The sequence below is a fragment of the Vombatus ursinus genome, unplaced genomic scaffold, assembly GCF_900497805.2.
Source record: "Vombatus ursinus unplaced genomic scaffold, bare-nosed wombat genome assembly UNPS02014832.1, whole genome shotgun sequence".
NCBI classification, from domain to species: Eukaryota; Metazoa; Chordata; class Mammalia; order Diprotodontia; family Vombatidae; genus Vombatus; species Vombatus ursinus.
Window position 1 is genome coordinate 16,164,917 of NW_020954610.1, and position 25,447 is coordinate 16,190,363.

Genomic DNA, 25,447 nt, shown 5'->3' on the forward strand with positions numbered 1-25,447 from the left:
CATAGGAGAAAATGGTAGTTCACGAGGGTAGGAGTAGCAGCCCTGACTTCAGTCCAAGCCAGGAAAAAGTCAAATGTTTAGCTAAAGCCCATTTGGATTGACTTCTTTGTGTTGCAAGAGGGTGTTTCTGCACATTGAAAAGTATGCCTTTAGATCACCAGAGATGTACCCAGTGATCCTCTAGGGCAGGCGTCTTTAACTTTTTTGTGTCATTGACCCCTTAGGTAGACTGATGAAACCTATGGACCTCCTCACAGTAATAGTAAAATAAAATACACAGAATTACAAAGGAAATTAATTTTGCTGAAATGTAATTTTCAAAATATTTTTTAAAAACATGTTAATGAACCCCAAGTTCAGAACCCCTACATCTAGGATAAATCAACCTTGATACCAGAATACCCCAATAATAATCCATCTCTATGTTTGCCTTGGTACAGATTTGGAATGAGACCCAGGTGCTGGGACTCCAGATGTTCAGCCCATGCCTCTTGAATGCAGCTGTGACCTGGCTCCCCTCAATCTACCTGTGGGTCATTAGCCCCATCTACTTCCTCTACCTTCGCTACAACAACAAGGGCTATATTCGGATGTCATGCCTCTTCAAGATTAAAATGGTAGCAGCTGCTGGGGTTCCTGGCCCTGCTATGAGTTTGATGTTAACTTAACAATAAGCATTTATCAAGGACCAGCTACCATGGGTTCAACACTATGCTAAACACTTTGGGGATATAGATGAAGTCAAACTCTCTTTCCTCAAGGAAGTTTACAGTCTAATGGGGGAGGGGAGGGCACTTATTACTGATGGAATAATCAGAGAACAACATAAGACAATCTGTAACTAAAGGGTAAATTATAGTTTACTATAATTGCATAAGTAGTTCAAAGGATGAGAGAGATTATAACAGTTGCAGAGACAATAGTTCATATTTACAGAATAGTATATTGAGGTTAACAAAACCCTTTACATACTTTATTTTGTTTGATCTTCACAACAACTCCATGATGTAGGTTCTATTATTATCCACATTTTACAGATAGGAAAACTAAAACTCAGAGAGGTTAAGTTATTTACCCAGGGTTATACAGCTATGAAGTATCTGAGGCAAGATTCAAACCTAGGTCTTCCCTAATCAGAGACTGTCACTTTGTCCAAAAATTTCACAAAGGAAGGAGGTGGCTCTTAAACTTCAGTCTTGAAAGCATGGTATAATTAGAAACTGAACGAGCTTTTATTATGTAGTTTTTCTTCTTCTTCTTTTTTTTTTTAAAGGCAATTGGGGTTAAGTGACTTGCCCAGGGTCACACAGCTAGTGTCAAGTGTTTGGTCTGAGGCCACATTTGAACTCAGGTCCTCCTGACTTCAGGGCCAGTGCTCTATCCACTACTCCAGCTAGCTGCCCCTATTATGCAGTTTTTCACTCCCTGCCACCACTACCCCCACCTTTTTTTTTTTTTTGCTTCTGATTAGTGTCTTTGGTGGCACTATTATCTACCTGTAATTCAAATCTTGATGTTTTGTTTAACTATAGTTGGCAATGCAGGATGTTTTCTTCTTTGAATGCTATTATTTTTTCTATGTGTAATAATAGCTTTATTTGCCTGTGCCGGCAAAGAAGGGTAATGAGGGAGCAGTAATCCTCTTCAAGATGGCAAATCATTTTCCATTCTGGTCTTCATTCATCTCCCTAGGATTCAAGGCCCCAGGTTTATTCTGTTTCCTCTAAGACTAGCTGGATCTGTCTCCTTGTCCTTGTCACACCCCTAATTTGTGTCACTCCCTGAATCATTTTTCATCTTTGGGCCTTCACTTTCCTTATCTATAAAAGGAAATGTTGCTGTAAATGATTTCTAAGGTGCCTTTCCAGTTCAGTATCCTCCAATTTGATTATTCCTTTGTGCTTACTCTAATGTCGTGATAATAATAATAGCTAGTATTTCAGTGGTTCTTCAAGGTTTGCAAAACACCTTACATAGGTTATCTCTTATGATCCTCACAACAATCTTCTAAGGTATGTGCTATTGTTATCCCTATTTTACGGATGAGGAAGCTGAGGCTGAGATAAATTAAGTGATTTTTCTGGGGTCATACACTGCTAGTACTGAGACAGAATTTGAATTCAGGTCTTCCTAACTCCCAAGTCCCACACTCTATCCACTGGGCGTGTGGGAAATCAATACATGGCTTTTGATTACCTTGGCTTTCTGCTTTTCTGGTCCAAACTCAAATGAATTTTCTTGCTCTTCTTAGGTTCTTGGATTCACCTTGATCCTCCTGTGCTTTTCTAACATAATCTTCACTCTTTGGAAAATCAAAGGAGGAACCCCTCAAGACCCTGAATTCCTGATCAGACCTACAATATGGCTCATCACCATGGTAATAACAAGAACTTAGCTTCTTTTAGAATGTCTCCTACAGGCAGTAAGGCAAGCTGGGATAGAGAGAAAACCAAATGTGAGCCTGGTGCAGGAGTGTTTTCATTTTCTCTTGGGAGTGAAGACTTTGGATTTTCTTCAGGTCCTGAAATGCCCTTGCTCTTGCTTTTCTCGTTTAAGATCCTGGTGGTATTCCTCATTCATTCAGAGAGACAGAAGGGCATCCAGTCATCAGGAGTGCTGTTCATTTATTGGCTACTCTGCTCCTTCTCCATGGTGGCCCAAGTCAGTATCACAGTGTACCAAGACCAGCAAGGAGTAAGTGGAAACTTGGGAACCCAGACTGTGTGCAATTCAGTTCAGTTCAGTTCCATACATATTTATTGTTGTTGAGTTGTTTTTCAGTCTTGTCCAACTCTTCGTGACCCCGTTTGGAGTTCTTTTGGCAGAGATACTGGAGTGGTTTGCCATTTCCTTCTCCTTACAGGGGAAGAAATTGAGGCAAACGAGGTTAAGTGACTTGACTAGGTCACACAGCTAGTAAGCATCTCAAGTCCAAATTTGAGCTCACGAAGATTAGTGTTCCTGACTCCAGGCATGGCACTCTGTCCACTGTGCCACATAGCTGCCCCATTTATTGCATGACTACTATCCACGAAGTGAGAAGCAATGTGGTATAAAAGATAGAATGCTGGGATTGGAGGCAGGCAGATCTGAGTATAAAATTCTAACTCTCATACTTACTGCCTGACCCTGGGCAAGTTCCTTAACCTCTACATTCTTCCAGCAACTTCTTGGGATTCATCTGTTAAGTAGATTATGATCCGAGGAAGGAAAATACTCCCACAGTGGGAGTTTTCTAAATTGAGGAAATTATAATTTGTACATACGTGCAAATTATTTGGGATACAAAAATTGATGAGATAGAGTAATAGATAATAATTCCTTGAACAAGATGCCTGTTTTATCTTGGTCCAAAGGGGAGGAAGGAGCAGCTAAGTGGTGCAGTGGATAGAGCACCGGTCCTGGAGTCAGGAAGACCTGAGTTCAAATCCGGCCTCAGACATATAACATTCACTAGCTATGTGACTCTTGGCAAGTCACTTAACCCCAATTGCCTCACCCAAAAAAAAAAAAAAATAGAAAGGTAGGTTGCTGTATTTACCCCTTTGCTTTGGGGGCAGCTAGGTGGCACTATGGATAGAGTACCAGCCCTGAAGTCAGGAGGACCTGAGTTCAAATTTGGCCTCAGACACTTGACACTTACTAGCTGTGTGACCCTGGGCAAGTCACTTAACCCCATTGCCTAGCCAAAACAAAACAAAACAAAACAAAAAAAACAAAGGGAGGAAACATAAATTAACATAGTAATATTATTACTTAATATAACATTAATAATTAACATAGTATTAATCAATATTAAACATCATCACCCTCAAACAATCAAGGCAATCCCTGACTGGCAAATTGATTCTATTGCAAAATATAATATGTAAATCAGTTTTAGAATGAAATTTGGTGGGGGGGGAACCTGAAATAAATTTTTCCATGTAAGCAATGCTTGCATAGTGTTCCCCTCTTAGGCCTACCCATAAATTTGTTTAAACCCATAATATCACTGAACTATAGTACTCAAATGAGATAATGTATGTAAGATGCTTTGCCAATTTTAAAGCTCTAAATAAATGGCAATTTTTGTTATTATTACTTTCAAATAATTGTAGGGTTTAAAGATGAAAGGAGGAGAAATTATCATGGCAGGAATGGCATTTTTTTTAAGACAGATACAACTAAGCAAGGGAGAATGAGAGGGATAAGACTCCTTACCATTCATGGAGGTGTTTAGTAGGGGTGAGGGATTTCCCTTGCAGCTACTGTAATAGGAATACCCAATTTGGAGTCAAAAGAGACCTGGATTCATATCCTGAGAACCTTCTGATGCAATGACCCCTATGAGTCTGAGTTTCCTCGTTTGTAAAATGGGGACAATAATACCTATTGATGTTGTACCTTACTTCAGAGGGTAATTGTGAGTTTCAAATAAGTGTATGGGTAAAATGCCTTGTAAACCTGCAAGTACTATATGATTATCGATTGAGATCTAAAAGGGCTGCAACCTTCATTCTAACCCAGAAAGGATAAGTCACTTGCTTTGGAGGAAGAGTGACTCAGTGGATATAGCATACTGGACTTGGAGTCAAGAAAGCTGGGTTTTGAATCGGCCTAAGGCATTTACTATCTGTATAACCCTAGCCAAGACACCTGCTGTCTCTGAACCTTCATCTTCTTCATCTGTAAAATGGCAGGAGGGCAGGGTGGACTTAATGGTCTCTCTGGTCCCTTCTAGCTTTAACTCTATGATCCTGTAACCTCAAGGTCGTAGAAATATTGAGCAGCAGAGTCAGGACTTGTACTCGGGTCTATGACTCCACCTCAGTCTGTTGTACCAAATGTCACCTTCCTACAGCCACCACAACCACTTTTGGGGAAATGCCCTGTCTTTAGCTCTAGGATTGCAGGGCTATAGGATGCAGATAAATCAACTGTTTGTGAATCAGAAACTACTTGTAACACTCATAGGAGACATTCTAAAAAAGTTTGCAAAAAAAAAAATAAGAGTTTGCCCCAGCATCCTTTAATGTTGTTCATTTCAATCATGACCCCATTTGGGGTTTTCTTGGCAAAGATACCAGACTGGTTTGCAGTTTCCTTCTCTAGCTCATTTTACAGGTAAGAACTGAGGCAAACAGGGTTAAGTGACTTGCCCAGGGTCATACAGCTAGTAAATGTCTGAGGCTGGATTTGAACTGACTCCAGGTTTAGCTCTGTATCCACTATACCATATAGCTGCATATCACTACTCTGGCATTTTTCTTAATTTCTCTAACTTTTCCTTCCCACACTTTTAATTTAACTAGGTTTTTTTACCCCCAAAGGGAAAAAAAGGTAGGTTAGACCCTTCTTACTCAGCCTTACATATGAAGGGATTCATTATATCCCTTGCACCTGGCACAGTGGCTAGTGCATAGTCGGTGCTTAATAAATGTTTGTGGATTTATTGATTGCTTTTACACTTTCCAGGGCTTCCCAGAAGACACCTTCCACCACCTCATAACCTATTTTTGTTCAGCTCTGATTGGTGCACAGCTTGTATTGTCCTTCCTAGCTGACCAGCCTCCATTCTTCTCAAAAGTCCTTCATGACTCAGTAAGTGCCAACCATCTCGTTCTTCCCCAGCCTGTCCTGAAATAAATGGAGAGAGCAAGCCCCTGCTCTGAGTATCTGAACCTTTCCCCAGGGAAAAGGAGCAAGGTAATGGTGTAGTGCCGTAAGATCAGACTTCAGGAAACCTGGGTGTTAGTTCTGGCTCTACTTCTCTACTACTGACTAGCTGTGTCACCTCTAAAGGCCTGTTTTCCTCAACTGAGGGTGAGGTGGACTATAGGATCTCCAACAGTTTACAAGTCTATGAGTCTATGACTCTAAAATTAGTCAACTATTTATTGAGCACCTAACGCTTTGTTAGGGACTTTGAGAAAGATAGGATATGTGATCCTGTCTGGTACATCAAAAATCAACTTCCTTCTGCTTCTTCCAGAATCCATGTCCTGAATCTGGAGCCTCACTTCCTTCCAAAGCCACATTCTGGTGGTTTTCTAGGTAAGAAAAAAAGAAGTAGCAGGGTATTGTAATTAACTGCCCTTTAAGGCTCTTGACCGTTATTCTCTCCTTCCACTATGGATTTAATTGCTTTAAGCATCATAGCCTGTAGAGTCAAATGGGACATCAGAAGGGAAGTTTTTGGCTCTAAGGAGGAATGACTTTGCTAACATTTAGAGCTGTCCACAAGTAGAAAATGCTACCTTGGAGGTAGTTGGTTCTATGTCACTAGGGAGGGGACAGGGGAACTCTTTAGGCAAAAGGCTAGACAACCATTTGTTAAGGATGGCCTTCGGGAACTTATTTAATCTATCTGGGCCTCAGTTTCCTTATCTGTAAAGTGAAAGGATTGGACCAGATGGCTTCTAAGGTATCTATCAGCTCTAAATCTATAAATCGATAAATCTATTTCCCTGTGATTCTAGAAGGAATTGTTGGTCAGATGCCAGTTGAACACAATGACTTCTAAGGCCCCTTACATCTCTGTCATTTTGTGATCAAATACTCCAAACTTCCTATTTAACAAAGGGAGTAACTGGGGCTCATAAAGGACAAATCAACTTGTCAAAGGGCACACAGGTAGAAAATAGCAGGGCCCATATTTAAACCCAGATCCTCTGACACACAAGCCACTTATCTTTCCACTACCACACCATTCCATCTCTTCTTTTAGTGCCCTTCCTATCTCTGATCACCCAATCCCACAAGGTCCCCCAGATCTAACAGTGTTCCTCAGTGTCATCAGGCATAACTGATGCAACTGTCTTTGTTGTAGTTTCCCTTTTCTTGGGACCAATACAATAGTATGCCACTTGAATTCAGTTTATTGGTGCTTAAGAGTTTGTTCTTTGGTGATCTCAGCAACATCTTAGAATTTGAGTATTGACTTTCCAGCATCTACCTCCAAGGTTCAAGTTGAGTTTGGTACACAGTCACACTGAGTGTGGCCTCATCTGAGATACCAATACTCATATCAACAGGTCTTACTTGATTGCTTCCTCAGTAAAACAGCAGTGCCCATATTTCCTTTTTCTTTCTTTTTTTCTTTTAAAGACTTGGTCTCCTGCTCTTTCCTAGGCTAGAAGTGCAGTGGTTTCTCATGAGTCTAATCTCATTACTTATTGGCATAGGAGATCTGACCTGCTCCATTTCTGAACTGGGTCAATTCATCCCTTGTTGGAGAACCTGGTGATCCCTCAAATCCACTCCCAAGCCCTGTGATTCACTGTGTTGATGCTGGTCTTAATGCTAATTGGCTTACTGCAGCTCAGAACTACTGAGCTCAAGAGATCTCCTCAGTAGCAGGGATTACTGCCATGTGCCATCACATCTGGCTACCCAAGCTTTCAGTAAACTCAAAGGCCAGCAATCCATTTAACATTTATTGAGAACCTATAATATGCAAGATACTATGCCAGGTGCTGAGATACAAAGATAAAAACAAGCCAAGCTCTGCCCTGCCCTCAAAAGACCTATGTTCATCTTCGGGGATACTACATGCACACAGAAAAATAAATACCAGGTTATTTAAAGAGAGAGAGAAGGAAGTGGGACCTAAGCTAAGACTTAATGGAAAATAAGGATTCTGAAAGTAGCAGTGAGGATGGAGTACATTCCAGGTATGGGGGACAGTTTGTGTGAATGCACAAAGGAGATGAAATACTGAGTTCAAGGAATAGCTTCTTAGTACACTCTGACTGGCACATAGAGTACAGCTAGGTAGTGCAATGGATAGAGCACTGGACCTGGCGTCAGAAGGATCCAAGTTCCAGGCCAGTCTCAGACACTTACTTGTTGTGTGACCCTGGGTAAGTCACTTTAACCTCTGTTTGCCTCATTTTCCCAAACTGTAAAAGTGGGGATAATAACAGTTCCTATAGTTTCCCCAACTGTCAAATGAGGATAATATAAGGTTTTTGTGAGGATTAAGTGAGGTAATATTGTAAAGCACTTAGCACAGTGCCTGGCACATGGTAGACTTCTTTACAGAGCTTCTTCTTCCTTCAGTTGGCAAAAGATAAGATGGGCTTATAAGGAGGTGATGGGGTTGTCTTTGGTAACTGCCTGAAAGATTTGTTTTTTAATAGGCTAGTGTGGCAGGGCTACAGGAAGCCCTTAGAGCTGGATGACCTCTGGTCACTTGGGAAAGAAAATTCATCTGAGGAAATCATATCCCAACTTGAAAGAGAATGGAAGAAGCTCTGTAATGAAACCCAGCGGTAAGTGCTCCAGAGGGCAGGAGCCAAGCCAGCTCATGCACGATTGAGAATCCGGCAAACTTTAGTTTGGGTATTATCCTATTTTCCCTCTCAGGGTACTCTCAACCAAATCATAATTTATTTACCCTACTTTCCCCCTATCCTGTCTCCCACCTTTCCTCTCAAGTGACTATCAGCTAATTTCCAGTTTTCAATAATAGTTATAAGTATTACATTTTTAGAGCTTACAGGTATAGACTCCTTCAGAGAGACATTTGCTCAGGCTCGCCTTATAGTAAGTCCGAGCAACAAGACAAGAAGGTGATTTTTTTTTTCTGTTTGCAAGGTTGGTTTCATATTAGCTTTCCAGGGTGTCGAAGGGCAAAAGGATTATTTATTGAAAGCTGGGTCCCACCCTCACCATCAAGGAATTTTTTCATACCTCTATCAAAGGTCGGTCCAATTAGTTCAGTTGGAGGGATTGTGGTGCTTAATGAGGTAGCTTCACTGTGTTCTCAAGACAAAGACTCAACCCCAGTTTTCATATGCCTGTGCCCTTGGTCACAAGGGGACTGAGTAAGGGAATGTAGGTAGCTCAGAGCAAATGGATTTATACTACTTGAAAAATCCAGGTAAGTTACATGGCATAGTGGATAGAGTGCCAGACCTGGATCTTCCTGAGTTCAAATTTGGCCTCAGACACTTACTAGCTGTGTAACTCTTGGCAAGTCACTTAACCCTGTTTGCCTCAGTTTCCTCATCTGTAAAATGAGCTGGAAAAGGAAATGGCAAACCACTCTACTATTTTTGCCAAGAAAACCCCAAATGGAGTCATGAAGAGTCAGACACAACTGAACAATAAGAAAATGGACTAGTTGGCTACCAATATCCCTTCCAAATAAATTTTTCTAATTCTATGAACTCTAAGCAGATAGAACAGCAGAATTACTTTTGTATACTAAGTAAGGGAATTTGTCTCTTGGGGGCTAGTCGGACTTAGAACATGCTTCTTCCTTTCTTAAGGACCAAAGAGGAAGTGGGATTTGAAAGGGATGAAGAAAAGAGAGTTGAACTAACATTCCCTTCAGAGACTGACGCTTTCCTGCAGAGGCACCAGAATTTTCGACTCCTTTTGCTGAAGGCAATCTGGAAAGTGTTTAACATCACCTTCCTCCTTGGGACTCTCAGTTTAATCATCTGCGATATCTTCAGGTTTGCCATCCCAAAGATCCTGAGGTAGGTCCAGCTGCAAGAACTGCCCCATTTGTCTTCTACCCCTCCACGGGTGACATTCTTTAATTGGCAGCCCCAAGGAAGGTACTGATGGTCCCCAGTTTCAACTTTCCTTTACCTCTAGATGTTTCCTTTCCTTCCTTGTTCCTTGCTCTTGGAGTAGGAGCCTGGGTCAGGTACAAGTGAATTGGTAAGAAAAGAAATGAGAGAGGAAAAAGAAAACCAAGAAAATGACCAATCTCATCCAATCCTTGCTGAGGCAGCTAGGTGTCATAGTAGAGAAAGCACTAGACTTGGAGTGACAAAGATCTGAGTTCAAATCTCTAGATGTTTGTAATGTGAAAACAAAATACATCAGTAAAACTTTTTTTTTTAAGTTTTCTAAAGTAAATCTTGACTCAGGCACTTAATATCTGTATGACCCTGAGCAAGACACTTAACCTCTCTCAGTCTCAATTTCCTCCTCAGCAAAATGGGATAATACTAACTTCTACTCGACAGGGTTGTTAGGACCAAATAAGATAAAATATGTAAAAAGCTTTGCTAATCTTAAAACTCTATATATGGTAGCTATCATCATCATCATCATCAATAATAATTTAAATATGAGTGTTGCTTGAAAAGAGATAGCCCAGACTTAGGCAAATGATCCCTGCAATGTCTTCTCTCACTGGTTGTCCTTTTTCCTGGAGCTTTTTTCTAGAGTTCATCAGTGACCCTGAAGCTCCAGCCTGGAAGGGCTATTTCTATGCAGTGCTACTTTTCCTTTCTGCCTGCCTGCAAACCCTGTTTGAGCAACGCCACATGTATGTGTTCATGGTCTTGGAGCTAAGGCTTAGGACAGCTGTGATGGGCTTGGTGTACAGGAAGGTAAGTGGACCCCCTCCAGCTAAACCAGTGACTGCAGGATGTCAAGAACCCCGAAGTACTGGGAATGTTTCTGGTGAACCAGTCTTCTTAAATCCCTCCTAATATATAGGGATGGAAAGACAAGGAGAGAAACCTCAATAACCTCCTGTGATATGAACCTCAGGAAACTGTGAAGAAACTTTGTTTGCCATGGATTTCTTTGCCCTTTTCCTTTTAGCATCTTTCTCATCTCCCCATAGACATTCAGCAACTCAGTACTCTCTACTAAAGGAACAAGGACCTAATAATTTACTTTTTAGTGTGAATTAGTTTAATATTTTTGTAACTACTCTCATGGATAGCTAGGTGGTATTTCTTTTCTTTTTTTTAAAGGCAATTGGGGTTAAGTGATTTGCTCAGGGTCACACAGCTAGTAAGTGTCAAGTGTTTGGTCTGAGGCCGGATTTGAACTCAGGTCCTCCTGACTTCAGGGTCTGTGTTCTATCCACTTTGCCACCTAGCTGTCCCATAGGTGGTATTTCTATAACTAATCTCATGGGTAGCAATTAGGTGGTGCAGTGGATAAAGCCCTGGGCCTGGAGTTAGGAAGGCACATATTCCTGAGTCCAAATCTGGCCTCACATACTTACTAGCTATATGACCCTGGGCAAGTCACTTAATCCCGTTTGCCTCAGTTCCTAACCCATAAAATGAGCTGGAGATGGAAATGGCAAACCACTCCAATCTCTTTGCCAAGAAAACCCCAAATGGTGTCATGAAGAGTAGGGCACGACTGAAACAACTGAACCACAATAATAACAACTAGATCTAGAATGTACCTCATCTGATCTAACCCTTTAATTTAAAATATATTTTTATTCTGAACTTAAACACTTCACAAAGATCATTTTCACATACACAGCAGAATACAGAGATTCTCTGTGTAACTGTGGCTCTCCAATTCATACTGCTGCCTTTTTTAAAAAAAAATCTATATACTACTTTCAAAACCTTCCTGCTTGTCTGTGCTTCCTTCTGAACTTCCTTCTGTTCTCTTCTGTTTATTTAAAAAAGGGTGTTTCAATAGCTCTCTTATTTTTGGCATCACTATTGCTATTGCTAAACCTCCTCTTCTCTTAACCCTCCATTGAAAACTGAGAAAAAGAAAAGGGAAGGGAAAGCTTTGTGGCATAGAAGTATAGATAAGCAAAATGATGGCCATGTCCAAAATGTATCTTTTTTGTGCCTTGAGTCTATCACTTCTCTGTTAGGAGATCAACCCTTTGTTTTACAGTTAAAGAAACTGAGGTTTATAGAGGTTAAGTGATTTCTTCAAGGTCACTCAAGTAAGAAGTGGCAAGTTTACTTGAGTCAATTCAAGTCCTATGATTCCAAGTTCATGACTATCTGTAGTGCCAACTGGCCACTCCCAGCATTTACTTTCTTTAAAAGATTGAGTCTCCCTCCCAGGCTGGAAGTATAACGGCTACTCATGGCTTCATGCCACTCTGATTGGCACAACAGCTTTGACCTGCTCCATTTACAATCTGGGCTAGTTCTCCCCTCCTTAAGCAAATTGGTGCACCTCACACCCCAACACCCCCACCCCCAGCCTGCTTTCCCCGAGGGCTCATGATATTAATGTTTAACCTTAGTGTGGACATGCAATCATCCTAGCCCAGTCAACTCAGAACTTTTAAACTCAAAAGATCTTTATCCTACCAATGGCAGAATGGATTACAGGCCTATGCCTTTGTGCTCTGAATTAGCATTTAAATCTTAAAAGAGGGCTGGATTAGTAGAAAAGGAATGGTGGAATTTCAGGTACCATAGTACTTGAGTAGTGTTTTTTTTGTTTGTTTTATTTTGTTTTGTTTTAAGGGAGGCCTTCACGGGCACCCTTCAAATCATGCTGCTTCTACACACAAGACCAGATTGTACTTCTGTTTCAGAGGGAAGAGGATTTAAGGAAAAGTTCTTCTTTCCCTGTCCATATCCTGAAGATATGTTCTTATCTTGTGTGGGCCTCAGATTCTGTACCACTGGGGAAGCCAGGGAAGGGATGCTGGTTCACTAAGTTTGGTTTGAAACAAGGGAGTGAACTGTTCAGCAGATAGACTGGATACATAGGAGGGAATGACCTGAAGCAAGGGTTATAATCAGATATATGCTAGTAAATGTTTAATATCAAATGGGGTTGGGTAGAAATGGGGTGCCTTGGAAAATGTATATATGACACACTTTTAAGCTTAATCCACATTATTAACATTTTCTCCATTATTTTCTTGAATCTGAACCAAGTGTAAACAAACTACAGCCCACTAACAGTCTGTTTTTGTATGGCCCAGGAGCTAAGAATGATTTTTATATTTTAAAATATTATTTTAAATTATATTTTATATGTGTACTTATATTTTAAAATAAAATCATGTTTATATATTTAAATATAATAAAATTTATAACTTTAAGTTAAAATGTAATAAAATTATATTTTATTATATATATATAAATTATATATATATAGGCTTCTGTAGTTTGCCAACCCTGGTTTAGATAATCAAACAAATAATAAAAAATCAAGCCCTGATTTGTAGTATTTTCTGACTTCCAAGCTATGAATACTCATACTGAAAATATAATAATGGGCACAGCCAATATGTGTTGGCTCCAGTACACCCCTGACTATAATATACTGGATAGTAAGGAGCTAAATGAATACAAGAGTTACTATCTATGCAAGGCAAACAAAAAAGTGACAGGAAGCCTGATGGGCTCTTTCTTTGCTCCATGAGTGTGGTAGCTAAGTCCTCTCTCCTTCAAGCTACCTGAGACTTACTATTCTAAGTCCTTAGTGTTCTTTTCTCTGGAAGGCTCCCCTTCCTGTCAGACTTAAGACATCTTTATTCTTTTCCTAACCCAGGTTTTAGTTCTCTCAAGTGCTATGCGGAAAACTGCTGCAGTGGGAGAGGTCATCAACCTCGTGTCTGTGGATGTACAGCGACTGATGGATGCTGTTTTGTATCTGAATGGCCTATGGCTTCCTGTGGTCTGGATGACTGTCTGCTTCACATTCCTTTGGCAGGTAGGAGCCATGGGAACCTAGGTTTCTTAGTAAGGAACTGAGAAACAAGGAGTAACCTACATCTGATTGAAAACTCCTTGATTGTGTAATCAAGAACAACTTAAATCTAATTCTATTCACTTAATCATGTTATGCTGGTTGACCTATCTATTAAACAGGGACAGTATAATGCCTTCTGTTCCTTCCCCACAGGGTTATTTTGTGATACCAGATGTCATAGGATCATAGATTTACAGCTTGAATGGAATTTAAAGGTCACATAGTCCAAACTTTTCATTTTACAGATGGGGAAATTAAGGCTCAAGAGCTTAAGTGACTTAAACAAGGTCACTCAGATAGTAAGTGGGTGAGCTAGGATTTGAACACAGGTCCTCTGAATTCAAATACAATCCAGAACTCTTTCCATTAAACCATGCTGCCTGAAAGTATTTATTTATAAGTGTTTTATGCCCTGGCACATGGTCAGTTTTCATGAAGGTGCCATAGATAGCTTGGAATATGTATATTTCTTTTAATTCCCATCCATTAATCATCATAGATCATTTCAACTTTTCTAAAACTCTATTTAGGGTCTAATTTCATTCTTATGTATCTTTTTAGATTTTTTTAGGTCCAAAATAGACCCATTAAGGTTCTCCAACTATTATAGTTTTGCTAAATAGTTTCTGTTTCTCCCTATAATATGATTAGCTTTCCTTCTAGTATTTAAATGTGTCATTGAGTGCATGCATGTGTATTAAGTACTGATATTATTTCATTATCTGTGGTACCTTTAGGAATAATGTGGTTTCTCTACTTAATTTTTCAACCATGCTGCTGCTGCTGCTTCTTTTCCTCCTCCTCCTTTATGTTTATTTTCATTATTTTTTTTTTCAAAAAGTTGGGACAATTATTTTTCATCCTGTGTGGTTTTTCATTTTTTATTTCTTGAAATATAGCTCTGTAAAAACAGGCTTTTTAAAAGCCCACTGTCTTTTATTTATTTATTTTTGTTAGGCAATGGGGTTAAATAAATGACTTGCCCAAGGTCACACAGCTAGTAAGTATCAAGTATATGAGGTCAGATTTGAACTCAGGTCCTCCTGACTCCAGGGCTGGAGTGCTATCCACTTCACCACCTAGCTGTTTTTCCAGTGTCTTTTAAATGGAGCTACTTTAAACCTAAATCATTCTGACTTTCACTGAATGGCCAATAATAGGCCCAACCCAAGCCTCTATGGCTCATTGTTTAGTTTTGATGGCTTAGAATAAGAGTAAATAGCTGTTGTTTTCTGTTCTGGCCAGAAACTCTGAGGGTCTTCCCCTACCAGAGTGATGTTTTTGTGAAGGTAAATTGAGCCATCTTTTGTCTCAACTCTTACCTAATCCTTAGTCATTGAATGGGGTATTGCCACAGACAAACTGAGACCTGGAAAAAACCTTAATTTAGAAAGGTTGAGGTTACCCACTGCATCCTGAGCCAGTCATCTTTACCCTTCTCTCCCTGCTGGACTTTGATGACTCTGGAGCAGACAGTAATCCAGTCCATGCACAAGTTAAGACATCACCCTCATGGTGTCATTGGCCTTCTTCAAGAAGAAAGGATGAACAGCAACAAGCACAACAAGAATCTGAGATCATGATTGGTATCCCCCTGGCTAAATTCTCCTGTTCTTCATTTAACTCTGTGAATCTTTATGTTTCGAGTGCATTTCTTACAAAGAATGTGTTTATGGATTCTACTTTCTTTTTTTTTTGTAAAGGCAATTGGGGTTAAGTGACTTGCCCAGGGTCACACAGCTAGTAAGTGTCAAGTGTTTGGTCTGAGGCCGGATTTGAACTCAGGTCCTCCTGACTTCAGGGCCGGTTCTCTATCCACTGCACCACCTAGCTGCCCCAGTGGATTCTACTTTCTAATCTATAACACTACCTTCCTCCATTTTGTGGGTGAGTTAATCATTCACTATTATGATTAATTGTGTTTTTCTTTTTGTCATAAACTCAACTTTTCCCTCTTTTCCTCTTTTCTCTACTTCTTTAAAAAGAAGTGGAAAAAGACAAGGAATATGATAAATATTAGTACTCAACAATCGAAGTGATCTATCCTTACCCTCTGCTTCTCCTGTGTTCACCAAGGCCAGACCCCAGTCTCTAGTTCTTAGATTTTCTTTCTTTTTAATCTCTCCTTCATGATTAATCCTGTAAAGTTATAATTTGCTTTGCTCGTGACTATTCCCTTCCCTACTCTAGTCTTCCTCTTCTTTACTCTCACTATACTTCTGTGTTTCCCTACTGAGGTTAATATATTTGTACATAAAACTTTGTTTTTCTGTGTGTGAACATGTGTTCAGCCTTTTGCTGTCTGATTTCATAGTGAGTGCCATCATGATTTCCTTTTTTTGCCTCCATGTTTGTATACTCTTCTCACACATTCCCTTTATGTGAAATAGTAAGTTCCTCTCCCTTTTTCTTAATATCTTTCCCACTATATTCCTTTCCCCTACCCTTTTCTTTTCTTTCTTAAAATCAACAAAACAGCAAAACTATACCCAGGTACTGATATTATTTTACTTAACACCTTCTGTGACCATTAAAGACATTCAGATTCTGAAGGGACATTTGTCCCCACCTCATTAGAATTAAGCAGTTAGCATCTTCTAGTTGTTCAATTATGTTTACCCGTTTCAGTTTCTCGTGTCTTCCGTGTTTACATTTCAAAGTTTCTGTTCAGCTCTTCTCTTTTCATCAAAAATGCTTGCAAGTCTTCTATTATTTTAAAAGTCAGTTTTTCCCTGTAGTAGTATGTTCAGTTTTACAGGTAAATTATTCTCATCTGTAAACTTTTATCTCTTGACTTTTAGCATATCATATTCCAAAATTTTCTTTTTTACTTTTCTACTTTATTGTATGATCCTGATCATAGTTTCTTTGGTTTTTGAACTCGTTCTTTCTGGTTGCTTGCAGTATTTTTCTTTGACTTGGAACTGCTGGATTTAGCTATGATGTTCGTGGGTGTTTTCATTTTGTTTTTCAGGAGATGATTGATGGATTCTTTCCATTTTCACTTTGCTCTCTGCTTTTGAGTCATTTTCTTTCTTGAAATGCAGTGTCCAGGTTTTTTATTTGGTTATGGTTGTTAGGAAGCCCTGTGATTCTTAAACTATCTTCCTTTAACCTGTTTTCCAGGTCAGTTGTTTTTGTTAGTGGATACCTGATGTTTTCTTCTATTTTTTTCAGTCTTTTGATTTTATTGTAATATTTCTTGTTTACTTTATTGAGTCATTGAGTTTACTTTATTCTGCTTTTCAAGGTGTATAATATTTAGGTAAGGGTTTCTAGGTCAACTAGGTGGTATGTGGTGCAGTGGGTAGAGTGCCAGGCCTGGTTTCAAGAAGACCTGAGTTCAAATCCAGCCTCAGATAATTGTTAACTGTATGACCCTGGCGAAGTCACTTAACCCTGTTTGCCTCAGTTTTCTCGTCTGTAAAATAAGCTGAGGAAGAAAATGGCAAACCACTCCAGTATTTTTGCCAAGAAAACCCCAAATGGGGTCAGGAAGAGTCAGAAACAACTGAATAATGTTTTCTACCTTCAACTTTCAAGTATTTATTCTCCTTTCCATTTTCCCCTCCCAAATGCTAAGTTCATTTTTTCATTCCATTTTTTAAAAATCTCTTACTTGAATTCTTGCCATCAACTTTTGTAATCTCTGTGGCCAAATCATTTTTCCCATGAATCTCTGTTTATAGTTGATATAGTATTTTTTTTCTTGGCTTACCTCTAAAGCATCTCTTAACCTGAAGTATTTCTTCATTTTGTTCTGTTTTTTTTCTTGTTTACTTATATGAGATAGTAATTATAAAGTGCTTAGCTTAATGTAAGTGTGGCACATAGTAAGCACTGTATAAATGTTAGCTATTATTATTATTATTATTATTATTATTATTATTATTATTATTATTTATTAATTACTATGTCAGACACTTGGTGATACAAATACAAAAAGCCAGTCTTTGACTTCAAGAAGCTTTCATTCTTGTTATTGTTGTTGTTGTTACATGAGTTCTGAGCTATCTTCTTCCATCCCTCCCAACTCCACACTATATATATCCGGCATTTGACACATATATCTGTGAAACCATACAATACCTACTTCCTTATATCAGTTTTTTCTCTGGAGGTAGATAACATCTTACTTCATAGATCCTTTGTAGTTACTTTGAATATTCATAATTCTCAGAATAACTTTGTCATTCACAATTACTCTGAACAATATTGCTATTACTGTATATGACATTTTCTTGGTTCTGCTCATTTCACTCAAGATTATTTCATGTAACTCTTTCCATGTTTTTCAAAATCAACCTGGTTTTGTCATTTCTTAAAGAATCATAGTATTCTATCACAATCATATACCACAACTTGTTCAGCCATTCCCCAACTGATGGGCATCCTCTTTAGGAAATGTTCATCAATCAGACCAGCAGGGTCCCCAGGTCAGGGGTTCCAGAGATGAAAAGGTTATATCCACAGAACATGGTTTCTGATTCAAGGGGCAAGAGAGGTGGAGAGGAAATGACTGGAGAGTAAAGTGAGGCATGGCACTGAATTTGAGGTGAGAAGATCTCCCTTCAGATCTTGATCCTGCTTCTTATTACCTGAGTGACCTTGAGGAAATAACTTCACTTCCCTGGCCTCAGTCTTGTCATCTGTAAAATGAGATAGTTGGACTAAATGCTCCCTAAGGCCATTTCCAGGTGTAACTCCTTATGACCTTAAAACTGATTTTCTTCTCCTTTTAACAGATAGAGATGATGTATATTCATTTAAGAGGGTCTTACTCCCAGGAACGTAGCACCTTTTCCCAGACTTTGCCAGAATCCCAGCAGATTCAATTAGTTGTGGCTCACATTGTTTCCTCTTCTTGGGTTTGAACCAAACTACCATTAACTAAAATCATTTTCAAGTACAGAGCCCATGAAATAATAAAGACATGCCCCCATTGTCCCATCATCCCCAGAGATCACTATCTTTTTTTTTTAACTGAACTGCCCAGTTCTTTGTCATTCAAGGTCAGATGAGAGGGCTCCAACCACAAGATTTAAATCTCACTTTCTGGCGCTCTCTTTTATACCTCCCCTAATGATAGGCCAAATCTCGTTTGTAATCCAGGCTACTCTTCCATATGGCCAACAGGTGGCACCATTGCATCAAACTGAATCAGATTCCATGCTTCCATTCCCAGCTAATGATGGTGTTTCAAATATTTCAAGATTTCTAAAATGTAGCTTTGCGTTGGGTCCCTGAAAGAACAAGAGATACTTGTTAACTATTAAAAAAAGCTATAAAAGCTAAAAGAACTATAAGAATGTGAGGAATCTTCTTCTTTAGAAATATTTATGAATAGAATTTCAGGATCCTATCTGCCAGAGATGATTTGCCCAGAGGAAAAAAAGGATGGATATTTCACACCTGAATACCATTTGTACACCTTCTCTTTATAAATAAGAACAATGAAGTCTATAGAGGTCATTGACTTGCCTAAGGTCACAAGGTTAGTAGGTGGTAAGAGGCAGAATTAGAACCCAGATCTTCAGTTCTTCAATCCAGTACATATTGATCTGTAGCAATCTAAGGGGCAACTACATGGTACAGTGGATAGAGTGCCAGGCTTGGAGTCAGGAAGATGGATTTTCCTGAGTTCAAATCTAGCCTCAGACAGCTACTTGCTGTGTGACCCTGGGCAAATCATTTAACCCTTTTTGCCTCAGTTCCTCATTTGTAAAATGAGCTGGAGAAGGAAATGACAAACCACTCCACTATCTTTTGCCAAGAAAACTCTAAATGGGTTCATAAAGAGTTGGACACAACTGCACAACAATAACAACAAGCAATCTAAGGACTATTTCATTATGTGAAAAAGCTTCTTCCTGAGACCACATCTGGACTTCATCTATTACTTGATGATCTGGGAATTTTTCAGGGACTTGGGCTTGGTTTATCACTACCTCATTTGTGAGTTACTAAGCTTTTTTTTTTTTTTTTACTTTAAATTGCAAATTATGAGTCAATGAATAATCCTGAAATTTACAGTTTTTAAGAGCCTCAAGCAAATCTGATGTCTTCTTGTCTTTCAGCTCCTCGGTCCATCCGCTTTGACAGCCATTGCTGTCTACCTTATCCTTCTCTCTTTGAATTTCATCATCACCAAGAAGAGGAGCCATTTTCAGGTTTGTTGGGAGTTTCTTCAGGACTGGTGGTGGCCCTGTTTCCCGGGGGAGGTTTTATGGGGCACTGAAAGTTCAGCGATTTGCCCATGGTCACACAGCTAGTATTCAACAGAGGTAAGGACTTGAGTGTAGGTCTCGCTGGCTCCAAGACTCACCCTTGATCTATTCTATGCCACATTGCTCTTTTGAGAGCAGTGGGAACTGAACCTATTATTTCATTGGTGTTGGGAACTCCTGGGTAAGGAATCTCCTACTAGTGTAGGTCAACATCTTCTCTGCAACTCAGAGTCTTCAAGAAGTGCCTAGAATACTGAGAGGTTAAGTGATTTATCCAGTCACATAACCAGTATGTTAGAGAGGCAGGACTTGAACCCAGGCCTTCCTGGCTCCAAGGTTGGCCACCTAAACATTCTGCCAAACATAAACTTAGAAAATGTCAAGCATCATTAAGGCTCTTTCTAATGCTTTATAACTTTGAAAACAAATTCAACTACTCTTACTTTTGTTGTTCAGTCATGTTCAACTTTTCATGACACTGCGGACCCTATTGTCCATTGGGTTTTCTTGGCAAAGATGTTGGAGTGATTTGCCATTTTCCTTCGCCAGGGGATAAAGGCAAACAGAGGTTAAGTGACTTGCCCAGGGTCACACAGCTAGTAAGTGTCTGAGGTCAGATTCAAACTCAGGTCTTCCTGACTCCAGGCCCAGCGCTTAATCCATTTAGCCATCTAGCTGCCTCAGTAGCCTTTCCCAATGCAATTTTTACTCCTTCATTATTACTAGAGAACAATTTTTTCAGGTAAGAGATGTCCTGAACTGCATGCAGAACCAACCCTGTCACTCAGAGTCCCCTAAGGAAACTGGATTTGTCCAAATTAATAGTCATTATCTCCATGATCTTGCCTTACATTTCCCCATGTTCTCCCTTATGTTTATTTCAGGAGGAACAGATGCTGCACAAAGATCATCGGGCCCGGCTAACGGATTCCGTTCTCAGGAACATGAAAATCATCAAGTTACATGGCTGGGAAGAAGTTTTTATGGAGAAGATCCTAAGCATCCGAAGAGGAGAACTTCAGGCCTTGAAGAACTCTGGATTCCTCTTTACAGTATCTTTGGTGTCTTTCCACTTGTCCACATTTCTGGTAATTTAGTTACCTTCTGGGGGCAGCTAGGTGGCACAGTGGATAGAGTGCCAGGCCTAGAGTCAGGAAGACTCATCTTCCTGAGTTCAAATCCAGCTTCAGAAACTTACTAGCTGTGTGACCCTGGGCAAGTCACTTAACCCTGTTTGCCTTAGTTGCCTCATCTATAAAATGAGCTGGAGAAGGAAATGGCAAAACACTCCAGTATCTTTGCCTAGAAAACCCAAAATGAGATCACAAAGAGTCAGACATGATTGAAAACAACTGAACAGTTACCTCCCCCTACCCCTAACTGCTAGTCACTGAGGAAAACTGTAAAGCAAAAAGAAATATAGGCATTGAGGACACTCCCTAACTTTAGGATGTGTTCTCCAGAGATGTTTAAGGTACTCTGTGAGTCATCATCCATTAAAACCCCTCATGAACCCTCACTGATGTGTTTACCTTTAGCTAATGCCCACAGAATCAATCTGTCCTTTCTTTAGATTAAATTGCCTGGTCCAGGGGCTTGGATTTCTCTGCCAGAGACCTCACTTTAGCTCATAGAGGGTGTTTCATTTACCTCTTAGTTTATAATCTCTGAAAGCCTTGCTGTCCTAGTGAGTATCCACATAATGGCCATTCACCCAATAACTGCTAAATGATTCTGGGTCTTGGAGTTCCCCAGTTGTTGTTATTATTTAACTCTAAGCCCTTTCTGCTCTTCCATAGAGATATGTGGCAAGAATATACAGACAAATCTAAGCCCAGAAACTAGGTCATCATTTCTCCTACCCTTCTAGCCATGTTCCTGGCCTTTCATATGTAGATTAAAATACTGTGAGTCTACCCTAATGCAAGCAAAGTTTGTCCTTGCTCATCTCCATCCTCCAGATGCCCAGAGTCCTCATGATTTCCTAATGAGTTCCTAAGGAATATTCCATGTTTCAGAGCTTTCCTAATTTCCTTTCCTTTCTCTTCTCTTTTTCCCTTTCCTGACTTCAAAAGACATTTACTACAGGCCTACTACATGCAGGGCCCTGAATAGCACCTGAATCCAGGTCATCCTGACTCATATCATACAAAAATGATTACGCATAGTGCTTCATAACATGGCACTTAATATGTTCAGTCATTTCAGTCATGTTCAGCTCTTCATGACCCCTTTTGGGGTTTTCTTGGCAAATATACTGGAATGGTTTGCCATTTCCTTCTCCACCTTATTTTGTAGATGAGAAAACCGAGGCAAACTGGGTTAAGTGACTTGCTCAGGGTCACATAGTTAGTAAATGTCTGAAGCCACATTTGAACTCAGGTCTTCTTGACTCCAGGCCTATCACTCTATCCATTGTGCCACCTAGCTGCCCATGGCACTTAATAAATACTTGATAATTTGTAGGTGCTTCATAATTTTTAAACCTATTTTTATTCTGAAGTTAACAAACATCAAATAAAATGGGTATTCCAATATACATAGTAAGACAGAAGAAGAAAATTGTACATGAAGCTACAAATCTCTATTATATACTTTCATTTTTAATTGTAAAATAATATATTCAACCTATAACTTTCAAGACTGTCCTGTTGGTACATCTTTCTGTTCTTCCTTCTATTTTCTTCTGTGCATAAATGTTCATTTAATTAATGACCTAGTCTCTGTCCTCTAAGAACTTACATTCTAGTAATAGAGTCAAGACATTGCCACTGAGGACCTTGCTGTCAGCTAGGGTTAATATATAATGGGAAAATAGCTAGCCTGGAAATCAAGAAAACCTAGTTCTGGTCTTAGTTCATCACTAACTAGAAGTGTGACATGTAATCAATCCATTCCCTTTGATGGGGCTCAGTTTCTTCATCTGTAAAATAACAGGGTTAGATTAGATGATTTCTTAGATTCCATTCCTCCACTAGCATTTTGTGGAAAAAAAATTAATTCTGTGAAAGATGTTAATGGCTAATACCAGTTCAGTTTGTCACTTTTCCAAGTTGACATTTATATTCTAAAATAATTCTTCATCCTTCACATTGCATTTATTTTCACTTACCTCTAACTGAAATTTAGCATTCTCTTCATTATAAATTATTCTTAAAAACATTAATCTGAGAAGATAGTCCTTGGATTGCCCAAGGGGTCTAGGACACAAACAAATATTTCATGACCCAGGGCTGGGCAGTTAGGAGAGAATTCCTTGGACCAGAGTAGCTTTTTCCTTTCTGTACTCAAACCAAACCATGTAAGAGTCATAGAATGTTAGAACTAGAAGGTACCTTAGGAATCAAATAGTTGACCCTTTCCATTTTACAAATTTGAGGAAACTGAGTCCCAGAGTGTATAAATTCACAATAAAGCTAATGGGACCCTGTGACTCCTTCCACCACAGCATAATACCATATAGACATTTGCCTATATGCAGGCTATTCCCAAATAGGCTACATAAGATAAAATAGTCTCTTCCCAGGCTCCCCCAGGACAGGCCTAATTCCTTAGATAGGGTAAAGAAAGGAGGGGCAGCTAGGTGGCATAGTGGATAGAGCACCAGCTTTGGAGTCAGGAGGACCTGAGTTCGAATCTGGACTCAGACACTAGCTGTGTGACCCTGGGTAAGTCACTTAACCCTAATTGCCTAAAAAAAAAAAAAAGATAGGGTAAATAATTTCTATTTGTATAACTCCATTCACTGGAAGTCTTGGGGTCTCTCCAAGGTTGCCCTGGTCATGTTTGCTGTCCATGCACTGACAGATGAGAAGCACGTCCTGGATGCTGAAAAAGCTTTTGTGGCTCTGACGATCATCAATATTCTCAACAGGGCCCAGGCTTTCCTGCCATTTTCCATCAATACCATCTTCCAGGTAAGATAGGAGGGAAAAAGGGTTTATAATTCAGCATTTACTGAATTAGTCATCTTTGAAGCCTTAAATCTCTTTCCATTAATAGACACAGAAGATTTACAGGTAGGGACAAGTTTTGGAGAAGATTTATGTTTGTGATATGTTAGGGTTTGAGGTGCTAGTAGAATGTTCAGGCAGAGGTGTTGAAGAGGCAGTTGGAAATATGACATTGTCATTTGAGGGGAAGAGGTCAGGATTTTGGGAGTCATCTACATAGTCATCTGTTTTGTAAGCTCAGACTTTTGTATATAGGGTTTTCTTAAAATGAAACTCATGAATCTGGTCAACAGAGCCAAGTGAGCTCTCTCATTCAACTCAGTTGCGTAGAGGTGACAAATGAAGCCATGGGAATAAAAAAGATTGCCAAAGGAAGGAATGTAGAAAGAGAAGAAAAGAGGACTAAGGGCAGTCTTTGGGAGACAGGCATGTTTAGGGGGTGTGAGAAGGATAAGAGGCTAACAAATGAGACTGAAATATGAGAGAACCATAAGAGGAAGCCAAGAGCCAAGAGAATATTAAAGGAGAAAGGGTCAGTATGTTGAGAGGTCAAAGAAAATGAAAACTGAAAAAAAAAGCCTATTAGATTTGATGGTAAGGCAGTCATTAGTAACCTTAGAGAGAATAGTGTCAGAAAGAAAATAACAGGTAGAGGAGAAAAAAGGAGAGAGGAAATAAGGGGGAAGAAGAATGGAAAATTGAATAAGACATACAGATAAGAGAGAAAAGGTAAGGGGCACATTGATTATGAGGGGTAGAGAGAGGACCACCAAAACTTGTTTCATGAACATCCATGCCATTAGTTGCCACTACATGTTAGCTTTAGCTACTATCTCCTTTTCTAGAGACAGAACTCAACTCATCTACACCCAGTGCAAGAACCTCTCTACCCTTATTCCTTTCTTCCTCATAATAATAGATTCTAAGAACAATTTTTATTAAGTGGAACACTGGATAATAGCTTGTATTTGCTACTATTTCAAAACATTCTTGTATCTTTTTATTTGCTTGCATCTTTTCATTATTTGCTTGTATCTTTTGTATCTTCTTTTATCTTTCATTTGCTCTATAACAGCCTAATATGATAGGTAAGGTAGATGGTGTTATACCCTGCTGCAGATGGAGAAACTGAGAAACAGTTTCTACCTAGCTACCTAGAGGCAGAGTGAGACTATATCCTGATTTCATAGTTCCAGGAGTTCTTACTAGGAGAATAACTCTTCCTTCATCTTTGTTTTTCCTTGCCTGAAAAAGAAGATAGATTTTTTTAGGAATCACATCAGAATGGTCTTCCTTTCCTTCTTGTGTTGGTCTTCAACCATTAAACTTTGTTTTTTTGTTTTTGTTTTTTTCTCAGGCCTGGGTTTCCTTGGCTCGCCTAGCTGCTTTCCTCCATCTGGAAGAGGTAGAGCCCAGAGCAATTAACACAAGCCCCATTGGTAGGTACTGAGCTTAGTCTATAGGTCCGTGTTGGGAATTTTGAGTTTGCTAGTCAAGCTGTTTAAAGGTACAAAGGAGAGACAACATGTTAAAGTAGATAAAGAGTTACCCTTGGAGTCATGAAAACCTAAGTTTAGTTTTAACCATTATATAAACCTTATAGGTTTGTGTGACCTTAGAGTTGAGGGGATGGGGACAGGGAGAATGATGTCTTACTGACAGCAGCCAAAAGTGATATATAACAGCAAGAGAGGAGTAAGAAAAAGTATAAAAAGCAGGTACAAAAACTCAAAAAGCACTGTAGTCTGAGGCATTTAGGATAATAGCCCCATATTCCTCAGTAAGCCCTGAAGTTACTATAGTCACTGTTCACAATGAGAACTGAGTCAT

At 39.4% G+C, this 25,447-nt stretch overlaps 1 protein-coding gene across 4 annotated transcripts in view; it reads left to right on the plus strand.

The window, feature by feature from the left end:
- Positions 1-25,447, plus strand: part of ABCC6 (ATP binding cassette subfamily C member 6) — a 59,591-nt gene that overhangs the window by 6,783 nt on the left and 27,361 nt on the right. For 3 of the 4 annotated variants that reach the window (XM_027839642.1, XM_027839644.1, XM_027839645.1), the window contains exons 2-14: positions 441-617; positions 2,252-2,377; positions 2,557-2,694; positions 5,458-5,583; positions 5,975-6,036; positions 8,124-8,255; positions 9,258-9,470; positions 10,160-10,337; positions 13,237-13,398; positions 19,515-19,607; positions 20,549-20,752; positions 23,435-23,581; positions 24,975-25,056. In XM_027839642.1, the coding sequence (XP_027695443.1) occupies positions 441-617; positions 2,252-2,377; positions 2,557-2,694; positions 5,458-5,583; positions 5,975-6,036; positions 8,124-8,255; positions 9,258-9,470; positions 10,160-10,337; positions 13,237-13,398; positions 19,515-19,607; positions 20,549-20,752; positions 23,435-23,581; positions 24,975-25,056 (1,840 nt within the window). The remainder of the gene's footprint in view (positions 1-440; positions 618-2,251; positions 2,378-2,556; positions 2,695-5,457; positions 5,584-5,974; positions 6,037-8,123; positions 8,256-9,257; positions 9,471-10,159; positions 10,338-13,236; positions 13,399-19,514; positions 19,608-20,548; positions 20,753-23,434; positions 23,582-24,974; positions 25,057-25,447) is intronic. The other variant, XM_027839643.1, reaches the window with a different exon arrangement.